This window comes from Diorhabda sublineata, chromosome 8 (genome assembly GCF_026230105.1).
Source record: "Diorhabda sublineata isolate icDioSubl1.1 chromosome 8, icDioSubl1.1, whole genome shotgun sequence".
Classification (NCBI taxonomy): domain Eukaryota; kingdom Metazoa; phylum Arthropoda; class Insecta; order Coleoptera; family Chrysomelidae; genus Diorhabda; species Diorhabda sublineata.
The window spans coordinates 15,686,725-15,701,636 of record NC_079481.1 but is presented as its reverse complement, the minus strand read 5'-3'; the positions used below and the strand labels follow the sequence as shown (position 1 = coordinate 15,701,636).

Genomic DNA, 14,912 nt, shown 5'->3' with positions numbered 1-14,912 from the left:
TGGTGACAACGGAGTTTTAAACCTCAATCATTACAGTTTGATGACATTTCCGTTCATTCCTCATATGCTTAGTTCTACAGCTTTGTACTGAACAAAATTTTTGCTCAAAGCTAAACTTATTCGGTACTGCGTCCTGAAGCTAGAGCCAGCTTTGGTCATTTTTTATGTATGGTTTTTCCTTGTTAATTCTGAACGACATTTTGTCCACCACGCTTTCCAATACTATATGTAGAGGTGGACTATTTCCTAGTACCCCAAACCACTGCCCCAAATGTGATGATTGATCTCATGATTGCCGTGTACATCCACAGTAGAATCTTTTGGTTACAACCCCAATTCCTACTTGCAAAATGTTTGCACACAATCAAATCTTTGGTAGCTTTACTGGTTGTCTCCTTCTCATGTTTGCTCCAGAAAACTTTACTGTATAGTGTAAGTCCTCTCTGTTGTCTACTCCATTACTTGCTCATCTAGCTTGATTGGCTTAAGACTGAATTTTTTTCCTAGTGAAGGTAATTAGATAGGTCTTGTTCGGATTGACATTTACATCGACACTACCTTCTTATGTAGTTAAGTCTTCTTTGAACTATGTGATAGAGTGTATTCTCAAAGTTCTCCTCTGCGTAGATTGATGTTTTGATTGATTCATAAGCTTAAAACAAAACCGTTTGAGTGTCGTAGTTTTTGATTGGGCGAAATTATGTTTGAAATGAATACCCATACAGTAGTTTGAAAATGGGATATAACAACTAGTGAAATGAAAGTTTTTAAATATAAGCAGTGTCAATTAAGTAATGAACGATTCATTATTTGTCAATATCATCACATATAGGAAATATGAACAAGTGAAGTTAAAATTCAAAATGCTTGCAAATGATTAACGTAAAATTAGGTCTACATACAAAAAAAACATTTAAAATAATCATTTTTATGTCATAGACGTAAAGTTGTTACAATTTTTCAATTTTGAATTTATGATTAGTTTTTGACGACAGTATGCTTTAGATTTTAGTTTTCTAAGTCTATAGTAGAAATAACTTATACACAATTAGGTACTATATAAAGTGCAAGGTCGTTATTCAACTGCTAAGATTCTCTTTGTTAATCCTTATAAGTCATAAAACTGGTCGTATCATGTTTAGAAAAAAATTATTTGCCCAGTAATGGTGCATTCCACTAAGCACTCATGACAATCATAGTCGCAAACCTAAGCGAAATGGATATGTGGCGTTCTTAGCGTTGGGTTAAATAATAACAAATAACAAGACAGAAAAAATGAAGTGTTTAACTAATTGATATTAAAGTGAAATCAAAATAAAGTTTCCGATTTTTGCGGCGATGATATTGCGTCACAAGATTGCTATAAAATTTATAAAATGCCTTTCCACACCACATAACGATAGATTCTCTTGGCTTGGCCTTGAGTTCTGGAAATTCCGCTCATTTTTTCTACACTCCGAGTCATGAGTCATGACATCATTAGTAGCGCAACCACAATGATCGTAGTCGTTAAGGCCGGTTCAGACGCAGCCAGTGACTTAGTAGAATAAAGTAATTTAGTCGAGTGTGTTTTCTGTTACAAACCAAAATCTTCCTCGATCGATATAAAGTTTTTTCGAAAGGAACATTCATAGTTGAAGATGACGCATTTCGTTTGGAACCAAACTCACTAAAACCTTCATCTCTAAATAATTTAACATTGGGACACAAAATTTTTAATTACAGTTTGTCACAAACTTGTAGAATCTAAGAGAATGCGTTTGTAGTTTTAGTAAGCAAATTTAGAATATTTGAAAGACCAATTCCGGTTTGCCCTGATAAAGTAGATAAAATTGTACGTATTTGTTGTGCTCTTCATAACTGAGTGAGATTAAGAGAGGGTAATAATCATCTACCTGCTGAGTCCGTTGATTTAGAAGATTTAGAAAATGGGGATTTTATTCCGGTTCTTTGATAAATTTTGTTATTATTTAGTATAATTAATAATGTGTGGAAAACTACGATTGAAAAATTTAAAAACTTACAATGTTTGTGTGTGTGTTTTCTTGTAGTTTCAACGATTAAATTTAAGGCGCCATCTAAAATGTTGAACCATTTTAATGAAGGTTTATATAAGTCTAAAGCGGCAGCACCTAACTTTTTTGAATCACTAATTTTCTTTTTTTTTTTTCTTGAAAATATGTAGATCTTATGTTTTTAATTTTTTGGACGATTTCTTTCTGACCAAAACCTTCCGTTGCCATCAATTCTTGAACTATTAAATATGCTGCTTGACTTCGTGTAACGAAAAAGGAAATAAAAATAGAACACCAGACCTAACCTAACCTAACCTGACCGAATCTATAGCATCTACGTATTTCCCGATCCCGAAGAAGCAATAAAAACAATAGATATAAATGAAAGCAATTTTATTCCACAAAAATTTAGTCACTTTCCTCAACCTCTTCCATTGGAGGTCGATCATTCTTTCCAGGATACAAAAATTTTATATCAACAATGATTGAATCGAATTGATTTTTCCGAAACATCTGAAGTAGCCAAAAACGGTACCATCATCATACTATTTAGCAAACTGGTTGTGCTTGCTGCACCATCTATTGCCTCACAGAAGTTTATTATTAATGGCCCAAATTTTTGTTTCAGCCTCTGTTGGCATAATTGTTGCTATTTTAAAAAGGTTCCATCTTTTTAGGAGGGTCTATGTCTGAGATGATGTTATTTGTGAATAATATGAGAGCCTAAAAATAAAAAATTAATCATCAAGTGACGAAACATTGGATTATTTAATAACTACTTACATTTTTGAAAGTAATCCTTTTAATTTTATCTCAAAAAACCAAACCACAAAAAATATTCTATACTTGCAATGTTTTATTTACCACCAATCCAATGCGCACGAAATTACCGCGATTTTCGACCTTGCGAGGTCGCGGAAATTTCAAAAATATCGATGTCACCTGTAAAAATTCATTGGCGTTTTTCGGAAGTTTAGCCACATATTCTTCCACAAATTTTAACCACCTTGCCATTTTTTATTAATTTGATTAAAGCAATGTTCAATACTTTTATATATTCCACGTTACGAAAACCAAAAACTTCACCACTATGTGTGGTTATTACTAAACCGTTTAAACCAATTTGTTCCATGTACAGACGTGTTTAGTTGCTGCGCTTATCGGTTGTCTTTTGTGGTGGGGACTGCTACTAGATCCTAGGGATGTGACCTAAGGTTGAAAAAATCGATTATTTAATAATCGATGCTTTTTGTTTGAAAATAAATCGATTTGTAAAAAATCGAATTTCGAGGAAATAATCGAGTTTTGTAGATAATTCGATTTTTTTTGTACGAAAAACGCTTATTCGATATATTAGTGAAAGTTATGAGCGATTAATTTAAAAAAAATCATTTTAGATAATTATTATTAATTACAAGTATAATAAATTAACCAAAAGAATGAATTTTATATTATAAATACAGATTCGAATGATTCATATACAAATTTTCAGTACTCTTGAATATTTTATTGCAGTACAGATAATATAATGACAATTGTTTGGTCACAACATTAATAAAATACAAAACGAATCACTTTCTATAATTCAAGTTTAGACGATAAATAAATAATTTGATTTATTATTCATCAGTATCGTTCAGAATTTGACTTAAAAAAATAAAATAAACTGAAGAAGATAAATAATGAATAAAATGGCAATCGTTTTGTTTCAAATGACAAAATTCAATTACAAAACAAATCACCCTTTAAACCTTATGTTTAAATAGTAAAAAGAATTATTAACATAACAAATGTTCAGTATATTTTAAAACTAAAAAACAATAATTTTTTTCTTAAACTTTGAGTTTAAAAAAAAAAGAACTAAAATAAATAATTACCACAAATGTTTAGTATCACTTATTTGACTAGAATCAAAGTACAGTTAACCGATTAGTTTAAGTAGTTAATAAAATGATAATTATTAGATATAAACATTAAAAAAGAATACTCTATACTTTAAATCAAATTATATCAATAAACTTAAAAAAATTATTGCCATAAATCTTCAGTCAAAGAGTTTAAAAATAATAATTTTGGTAATCGCTTTCCTAAAATACGGTTTCGAGTTTTCCTGACAATATTTCCTGCTTTCGAAAATAACCTTTCAGCTGGTGCAGAAGTGGCCATAACTGAGAGGTGTTTCAGAGCTAATTCAGTTAACTTTGGAAAAGTTCCCTCAGAGCTTCTCCATACATCGAGAGGGTCAACTTTAAGATTTGATAATGGTGCCGCAATATATAAATCTAATTCTATATTTTTGCTCATGGACGTATTAGCAGCCATTATTTTTTCATGGTGTACCTGCCATATATCTTGTCCGTCGTCGACCACTTCTGATGAAACAGAAGATTCAGAATGGGTCACTGCTAGAGTATCATCGGTTCTAGTATTTATACTCAAACATCGGTTGGTATAATTAATTGTTTTTGACAAAGACAATGCCTCATCTAAATGAATTTTTTTAAATCGAGGATCCAAAAACGTTGCGACCGAGAAAAGGTGAACGTTTTGGATGTTTTCAAATCTTTTATTTAATTAAGTCTGTAGTGAATATTTTAATTGGTTTGCTAAATCACTGGTTGTCGGTATTGCGTCTAACAATGCTCTTAAACACTTGATTATAGGTATAGCTTTGCTAGCTGTCACATATTTCTCAGCGCTCATTTCTTCAGTAACATTGTGAAAAGGCTTTAAAACTTTTCCAATTTTTTTCAAGACAACAATTTCATTTGCTTGAAGCATTTGGGGTGCATTCGGATGATTTATCAAAATAGATCCAATCATACTGCTCATTGACACAAAACGTTCAATCATAAATAATTGTGAATTCCATCTTGTAGATACGTCTCCGATTAAATGCTTTAATTTTCCTTCTGGAACACCTTGCTGCATTTGTATCTGTCGCAACTCTTCAGCACCTACACCACTTTGGTGGAACCAAGTTACGATCTTTCGGACTTTATCCAAAAAAAGTTTAATCTCCGAAGAATTCACAGCATTTTCGACTACTAAATTTAATGTATGTGCTAAGCATCGAACATGTTTTGCTCGTCCAAAAGTAATTTCAATAGCTTTAACTATGTTACTACCATTATCTGTAGTAACACTCACAATTTTTTCATGAGATAATCCCCAATTTTCACAAACTTTAAGAATTACCTCCGACAAGTATTCCCCTCTATGATTATCATGCAGTGGCTCACACGCAATATTTATTGTTTTCATTTTATAGTTCTCTATAAAATGTACAGACACACCTAAGAAACTTCTTAATTGCATATCCTTCCATTCGTCTAATGTGAGACACACGTTTTTAACAGACCGTAATTTTTCTTTGATTATGATTTTTTTTTCTTCATATTTAGTGTCAATGAGATTTGTGATAGTTTTACGGCATGGAACCTTGTATAAAGGAGCCACAGTCTTCATTAAATTTTTAAAACCTGTTCCTTCTACCATACTGTAAGGAAGACTGTCCCGGCATATCATTTTCGCAATGCTCTGAGTTATTTGTTTGTTTTTATCACCATCTTTAGCATATGCTGATATTTTTGAAAAAGCCGCTCCGATATCTGATCTAGCTCGTTTTGGTGTCGAAGATGAAGCCTCATCACTTTCTGTTGTTGAAGATTGAACCAATGAATTATTATGTCCCAACTTGGCAGCATCTTGAATATCAACTTGATGTAAATTCTGCACTGATAAAAATAAAATCGAAATCAAATTAACATGAAAACGTTATTAACCTCCAAAATAATAAAGTACACTAGAATGAGCAATGAAATATATAATTTTAATGTCAGTTGGTTTATGCGTTTGAAATTGAAGCATTTAAAATGTTGCTCTTTATTTAAATGTTAGATTAATGCTGTCATAAAAATCATAATCAATAATAAGTACTGCATCAAATGATTAGTGTTACCTCGTCAGCTTTTAAGATGTCAGAATGTTTTCTTTCCATGTGCTGTTTCAAATTTGTAGTATTACTACATGTTTGCAACTCTTTTGTATTTACATTTTGCGGTAGTATTATCTTTCTTCATTATAAAATATTTTCGCCAGCAGCTTCTGGGTGTTTTACCAATGGAAGACATTTTTATGGTTAACAACAATATTTTGACACTTCAAAACTTCAAAGAGATAAAAAAGATACAAAAGATCACAACTTATTATGTATTTGTACATAAAGATGGCGTTGATTTTTTATCGACGTGTTTACATTTAATAAACATACTTACTCATTTTTTCATTCATCGCATAGATGGCATTACTTACAAAAATCGATTTAAAATGCGTAATTCATGTAATCGATTCATTAAAAATTGATTTTTACAATTAATAAAATCGATTACAAAAAATCGATACTAAGAAAGAAATAATCGATTAAAACAAAAATCGATTATTTATTCACTTCCTTACGATTAGATCCGAAAAATAGAATAGACTTCTATTTACTTGAATCGACCGTTTACTCGACTAAAATGAATGTGTTCAAACAGGTCAAGCACTAAAGCGGGTAACTCTTGATACTGCAGAGTCGTACGAAATGATCGTACGATTGGCGACGATTTCGCGAACACACGGTATTGGGACGCAGTGTAGTCTCCGCTGTTAGTATTGTCAGTCTACAATATAATATTTTATTAACGCCTCTCGTATCTGTCCGTGATGAAACAAAAACTAAAGTAAATCGCAGATTTTTGTGCAAAAAGAGGCTCATGAAACGGTGTTCGAGTTGCGACTGTATCCAGATGATTGGTACAATTCAAAGAATTCTCTATATATGCTATTTTTTACAATAATTATACACACGACAAAAAGCAATATTTGTTATTTCAACAAAAATGAACCGGTTAGCAGATAAAACATCGATCCAATTGACGGTGTTGTACTGCAGCAGTTAGATCTATCTGAATTCAGTCAAATCGTACGATATGCCGCAGTATCATGAGTGGTCCGCTTAAATTATTCAACCATTCGAACAAACTATTGGCTGCGTCTGAACCGGCCTTTATGTAGAACGGCCAAAGCAGTATATCAGACTCTGTCAAAGCTTAGTGGAATGCTTCATAAGACACACGCTTAAAGCGGATCAAATAACAAAAATTTAGACAGATCGAAATTTTTATTTAAGTTAGATACACTAATAAAAGTCAAAATTTCCGAATTTTTTCAATTTCTTATGAAAACGGTAAGTTCTATTGAAAATATAGCGCCAGATCAGATAATATACAAATATATCCTCATAATTTGTTTCAACTGTATTTTTTTCTTAATTATTTTGTGTGTGCCAAGGTTATGTATTAGGGAAAATTTACTTACTTTGCTTTTGAATGGAAATATCGAAATATTCGTTTGAATTTTCATTACTGGTAAGCTTTTGATCAACATTAATCGCGGCATCCACTTGTAGATAATTTTTTCATATGTAACCTTTCATGTGAATAGTCCAAGAAAGTATTTCCATGATATTCCAATTATGGTTAAGAATAAAATTTGAAAGGGGGTACTTTAAGATGAACTAATGTTTCCAGGGTCATCGTTTATAGATGATCCATAAATATACCAAACAATTTAATCAGATTATCTCGTTAATTGGGTGAAATATAAGAAATTTTCCTAAATACAAAAAGTGAGGAAATTTTACAGAAAAAATGTTATTACACATTTTTCCGTAGAAGACTTATTTTTCACGGAAAATTTTGTTAAATATGTGAGACCCTTCTATACACTCCAAGTACTGTGTGATATAATTAAGAAAAAAGTTGATAAAAAAAATGTTTTTGTTATCCTTTTGTCGAGCCGGCGACAAACGCAATTTTCTTTTATTTTCTTTTCCAAGTAAAAAGATTTTCGACTAAAAGTTTTGAACAAATTATTATTAGATCATTATTGGCATTCGTTTATTTGAAAAAAAAAACAAATATTTGAATGCAACAAAATAAGCCAAGATTTCAATAACTGCTGGAAGTTGAAGAAAATGAATAAAATCATATTTTACAAATAAAATACGTGATAAACTTACTAAGATTTAATGTACGAAAATGATTCATGGCTTATTGTTTTACTAATGTTATCTACTTTCTAAGATTTAAATATTTTTCAATATTTCAATTTCAATATCAATAATTATTCCAAAAAATTATTATATTAATATGACCCAGCAATTAGACACAAAAAATTTATCGCCATAAGAATTTAAAAGTACACTAACAGCTATGGAAGATATAATTTTCAGAAATTTTGAGATTTTGAATGAAAGATGAAGTTTTTTGTTCTACTGTATATAGATTTTTCGAAGAAAGGTGGAGACAGTGTTGTAACTCTTTTTGATGAGGATCACGTATAAATGAAAAAAGTATGGGCTGAACAATGTCTTGATCAGGAAGATGAACAATCTAAAATACTAACAGCTTGTATAAAAAGGAAAATTTTGAAAGTTAGTCACGAGAATATTGTACCTATAATCATATAATAGTAAACAAAGTTATTTAGCGATAACGTCATTTTCATTTTTCTAGGAAAATTTTCTCGTCATCAATTTTCTAATGGGATAGTTTTTTTATATTTCAAACCGTTAAGAAGATATTTGATTTTTTTAAATAAAACCCTCAACTAATGCTAATAATGATCTAATAATAATTTATTTTAAATTTTTATTCGAAAACCCTTCAATTATGGAAAGAGAAAAATAAAAATTTGGATTTGAAAAACCTTTTTCCAATTATTTTTTTCTTAATCGCCAAGTATTCAGCTTTAAATTAGTAGATATATTGTTTTTTCGGAAAGTTAATTGGTAAAAATAAATAATTTTTAACGCGCGAAGACGTGTTTTTGAGAGAATCTAAATACAGTACTTTGCACGTATAAGAGAGTCTCATTTACATGTTGCGTTTGAGTGTTCCATGTAGTGAAAGTGACAGTTCCGTACTGCAAAATACTTTCGGGACGTTCTGGAGTTAACTTAAATGTGACTCTAGCCACTTCAATATTGACAGTTGACAATTTCACTTCGATGATTTTGCATAACCTTAAATTTTTAATTTTCTGAAATTATTTGTTTTATCCGAAGTTTTGTCTAAATTAATGAAAAACAATGAATGATGATGAAAAAGAAAACATCAGCGATGAAAAGTTACTCGAATCCAAACGTTGCCGGATAAATCTCGTGCAAGGTACGAAAAACAGTACGACCTCTTTAAGAAATGGTGTCACCAGAAAAAAGCGAAACCCCAGCGAAAAACGTAGTGCTCGCTTATTTTTCAGAAAAAGTTCTACTTTATGGTCTACATTCTCGATGATTAAAAGTACTCTCGCAATAAAACAAGATGTTCACACCAACAAATATCCGAAACTCATCGATTTCCTGAAGAAACTATTACTTTGTCGGACCTGTCTGTTGCTCGCCTCGCTTCGCTCGTCTCGCAATTTTCAGACTACTCCAACAAAGTAGCACTTTCAGTCCTTGGCATACAAATAACTATTATGTAAAAAATAAGTCTTCTACAAAATTTTTCTATCAAGGAAATACCTGGCACTGATTTTATTAACCATTTCTGAACTAGTTTAAGTAAATTATGTCCTACTTCAATACATCGTTTGGTTTGCGGCGAGCTAAAATCTGCTTTTTTGTCGGAATTGGTGACGAACTTGCGTAAAGTTGCGATTGGTGACAAACTGGCTTAAGGTTTCCAAGTTTTTTCATAAAATATTGAAAACATACTTCAGGACATCATCTTAGTCTACATACCCGCTCTTATACTACCTATATATATATATATATATATATATATATATATATATATATATATATATATATATATATATATATATATATATATATATATTATATTATATTATATTATATTATATTATATAATTTTCTTCTACCGGTAAGTTTATACATCATTTTTCAATGACGTTAGCTTAGGGTCAGGTTTTGTTCTTCTTCTTTTAATCCATTAATGGATGTTCGCGACCACATTTTTCATGGCTTCTCTATCTCTAGCGGTATGGATCAATGTCTGAATATCTTGTATACCCGTCCACTACCTTACGTTCCGCAGCCATGACATCCTCTTCCGTCCTAATCCTCTCTTACCTTCAATCTTGCCCTCGACTATCAGCTGAAGGAATTGATATTTATGGCCTCGCATTATATGGCCAAGGTATGCAATCTTTCGTTTCTTCACTATGTTAAAGAGTCACGGTCTTTATTGAATGATTGTTTTAGTTTTGTTGAATGATGTTAAAGTTGGGTTGGATTAAAATTGTTCATAATTATCATTAATAACATAACCCAACGAACTCATATAACTTGATCGACAATAACTGTTTGTCATTTCTTAGAAATGAGCTTGAAGAAAGTTTTAAACAGTTTCCTGGTAAGTTTCACATGTACGCGCCCCGGGCGTTCAGTATCATCCGTGTTCATATGGGCACTTAAAAAAAAAGTATTTACAAATCAATCCTTGGGACGAATCACTTTCAGAATAATATTTACGTGAGTTTTTCTGAGTTGTTTTAATTTTTTTCTCGCGAAAACCAAATAAATGAAGGGCGCCTACTCCTTAACTAGGTGTAATTTTCAGTGAACAGCTATTTCCCAGCTTAACCTAACATCTATTTCGTTTATTTTCTAAAAATTGTATGCCTCAATTGTTCCTCATTCCAAAAGTGTTCAAAAATCTTTAATCGGGAGGACGCTAAGTCCAGCGAAAATATATCGTCTCCAACGTATTATTGGGGTATTTTCTGTATCAAATACCTTTCTCATTGCCATCGCCTTAGTTGACGACAGCATCTTGACATCAGTGCGAATTAGTTTGGGGGTATATTGAGGATATTTAGTTCTTTTACGGAATTTTTGATGATTTCTTGCTAATTTCCGTAATACGGTACTGTTTGTATAGTATCCACTTGCTAAATTTCTTATAGAAAACCCGACTCTATTGTTTTCTTACTAGTCTTTCTGCTTTTTTTGTTCACCATTTTTTGGAAGGTTCAAACATGGTATTCCTCCTTCACATCAAACTATACCACTGTAAATGCTTCTGCGGGAAATATTTCAGTTTTGTCCAACCAAATTATAAATGCTTTTGCTTATTTCGAAATAACTAAAGGAAATGAAGTCATTTTCATATTGTATTATAACAATATATTTGTAAACTCCTAAATTTTATGCCAAAACTATTGTGACATATATTATTACACAAAGAGTTTGACTTAATTGACAAGTTAAGTATGTAATGTGTCGACCTGAAACTATCCTAAGTGTGAATTCTGAATTATTAGCTGATTAGATCCCAACTTAACCTGCTGATCTTCAAGTAATCCAAAAATAGATTATATATTATAAGCTGACCAGGATGAGTTCTCCGCGATGCTTTTGTTTGGACTGAAAAATTTCGGAAAGCAATGGATTAGTTTTTCATCTTTCTTCTTTTGTTTTATGACTTATACTACATACTAAAGCTTCCTAGTACACACCAAACATAAGAATTACAACCTAATAATATAGAAATAATTGTGGATATATACCTAGAGCTTATCTAAGATATAGTGTTTTCCAGACTATATTATTATAGAAAGTATTATTGAAACAAAAAAACTGGTACGCATAATCTGTTTGATTGGATCCCTATTCTAATTTTTAACAAATAATGAGTTTCATTTTGGTGAGTGAATAAAATGGAAATGTCTATTTAATGGATTTTTTTGTACTAAATAAATGATGAACTTGAAGAAACTAGTCAAACAATTACTTTTAATATTTTCCATATTGTTATATTGACGTCTTTAAGGTTCCGTATTCAAAGTTTCTATTTTCCTGATACCAGATTGGAAAACACACTAAATTTTTCTTGTATATACAATTATTTTCATTAATATATGATTTGGTGAATAGTGATTATAAAAATCATTAATTGACAAAATTTTGATTAGTCAAGTATATACCAAATTTCGAACAAGCAGTGACCACAAACTAATCAGGTCAAAAATAGACCTCAACAGTCCAATCCAAAGTCAAGAAGTCAATAAAAAACGGCTCTTAGATGTGCCACAAAAATATGTGTTCTAAACAATATAAGAGAGAGAGAGAAATGCTTTATTGTCAAAAAATTGCTTACATTTTGTAGAAAAATACCGGGAAATATGTTATAAATTTGATTTTAATTGGCAAATGATTGTGCATTTTTTGCATTGTAAAATATTGATCCCTAAACTAATTCTGAGCATGGATAGATAGGTAAAGGTCGTGCAACGATCTTTCAAAAATTGTTGAAGAGTGCTTACGGATTAGGCACACAACAGAAGAAACTCTCAGAAGAAACAAAAATACTTCTCAAGAAAAGAAGAGAAATGAAAATTAGCATTGACGTATAGAAACCGAAATATGTAAAACAGTACGAGAGAAGATTGCAGAGGTTATCAAAAAATATAACAAAAAACTTGTATGGCCTGGGAAGAAAGCTTAAATAGTTATAAGAAAACCAAGAGGTCTCTCATTATGGGAAGAAAACAATTTAATGCCTTGAGAAACCACAAAAAAGAACAACAGACAGAAATGAAATCATAGTTCTATGGCAATTTATACAGAGCTCCACAAACACATGAATATGAAACATCTTCTCTATCACAAGATAAAGTCCCAGATGTTCTAGTTAAAGAAATGGGAAAGACGTTAAAAGAAATTAAACATGAAAAGGCGGCCAATAACGACGGAATACTACTCAAATATGCTGCTAAAAACATGTAGAAAGTCCTCGCAAAAATTCTAAATAAGAGAATATTAAGCACAACCACGAGAACAAGCTGGCTTCAGTACTATCAATCACATACACAAGCTGAGAAAAGTTATGAGTCGATCATTAGCCATGTCCTTCATCGATTTCGATAATTCCTTTTATTCGATATATTCCAAAGCAATTATAGAAGCACTAACAAATCAAGGGATTGACAAACCATATTTAGAAACTCCCCAGCTTATACAAAAAACCTAAAACGAAAATCATGATATAAATGAAACTCCTGAATTCCCGAGTAAGGCAAGGAGAGTCAATATCTCCGAAGCTCTTTAACGAAACATTGGAAGAAATATTCCGGGAATTAAAATGGGACAACCAAGGTCTGAGAATAGATGAAGAATACCTCAACCATGTAAGATCCACTAACGATATCGTCCTAATTGTAAACAATCACGAAGAGCTTCTAGAACAAACGAATGAACTCAATTCAGCTAGCACTAAAGTAGGCCTAAAAATGAGTCTAGCTACAACCAAGGTAATTTACAATGGGCTAGTGGACAGACAACACATCCTAATAAATAAATTATAGAAGAATACATAAACTTTGGTCAACTAATACACAACCAAGGATCTCTACTACCAGAAATCAATCGAATAATAGAAGTGGCATGGAGTGCATATCAGAAAAGCTCATGGTTATTCAAATCTAGAATGCATCTTTATCTAAAGAAAAGTCTTTAGATGTTGCATGTTACCAGACATAATGGGAAATATTTAATCTTTTTTAAAATTTCTGGCTTGTTTCAGTTCTTCAGATGCACGCACGAAGTAATTCTTGACGTGTGGCACAGAGAAGGAGGCGAACAAAGCGAGTACAAGTCACTGAGACATAGGTGCCTAATCCTCATTTATAGATTAGAACGATTGCTGAATGTTTAAATATTTTTTTTTTTCATAAAACCAATAATAATTGCTTATGAGGAAAAGGATGTAAGTCTAGTTTATCTAGTTTATAGAATATCTCACTATTAGAAGCAATGGTTCGAACAAGAATCTTGTAAGAGCGAGGATCTAACACAGAACAAATCCTGGAAGACGAGAATTATATATCTTAGCTAATACATTTTTTTAATAAATTAAGAGGAAGGAGACGTCATACACAAATCATTTTCTAGTAGCAATTAAGAAAAAATATCAATAGATGCCGTTTCCAAAACATGAAACTCTCTTAAAGCGATGAGAAGTAACCCCCCAACATATTTTTGTGTAAGAAATATTTAAATAATGACGATTATGCGTAACCTGTATTAATTGTATTATTATATTAATTGTATTGAAAAACTACAATATTCAATTAGAATACAGAATATTTAGAAGACTAAATTAAATATTATGTTTTCCTGAATCTGTCGGAGAAAAACCGTGCAAAAAAGATTTTACTATATGTGTGTACATCGAATAATAGGATATGCTCTCCATACATTTAAATGTTGTCATTCTTCATCATTGTAAATGATGAATTAACCATATTTATCATTAACGTAAATATTTACAAAACAAATATGTATAATTATCTACTAAATTAATAATGATTAGCTTGAGGTTAAGATTGGAGGAAATTCATTTTTTTTATATATTCCCCTGTTCAATGTCCTACAAAAATAATACATTAATGTCAATCATATTATGTAACCAAAATGAAATAACGAAGTTTAGCCCAAAAGAATCGACTCTACCTTTATATCTCCGTATTGGTTTTATTCTTTATCTTCCAGTTTAGTGCGACGTTTTTAATGAAGAAAGAGCCAGATTTCGTATGGAGCTAGGTCGGGATTGTAAAGAGGCTTTTGAGCTGTACAAATTGAAGCATTGTTAAATAATGCGTTGAAGGTGAAGCGGCGAATCACCATTCACAAATCGATGGCCGTTTTCGCTTGACTACACCACGCATGATCTTCAATACTTAGGTCAAAAACCTTAATACTCTAAGAAATTATTTGTTCGCACTTTGGAAGACTTCTTGACCTTGACGATTATGGATGTGATGACTGGAGATTGATTTCTGAATTATATCGGAATCATGGCTAGTGATAATGAAATTATTTTTATC

At 31.4% G+C, this 14,912-nt stretch overlaps 1 protein-coding gene across 1 annotated transcript; it reads right to left on the bottom strand.

Moving 5' to 3' along the window:
* Positions 1-4,589: 4,589 nt before the first annotated feature.
* LOC130448257 (E3 SUMO-protein ligase ZBED1) lies at positions 4,590-6,296 on the bottom strand. Its single transcript, XM_056785539.1, has 2 exons — positions 6,293-6,296; positions 4,590-5,752 (listed from the first exon to the last, which is right to left on the bottom strand). The coding sequence occupies exons 1-2, from the start codon at positions 6,294-6,296 to the stop codon at positions 4,590-4,592; spliced, it is 1,167 nt and encodes a 388-aa protein (XP_056641517.1).
* Positions 6,297-14,912: the final 8,616 nt, after the last annotated feature.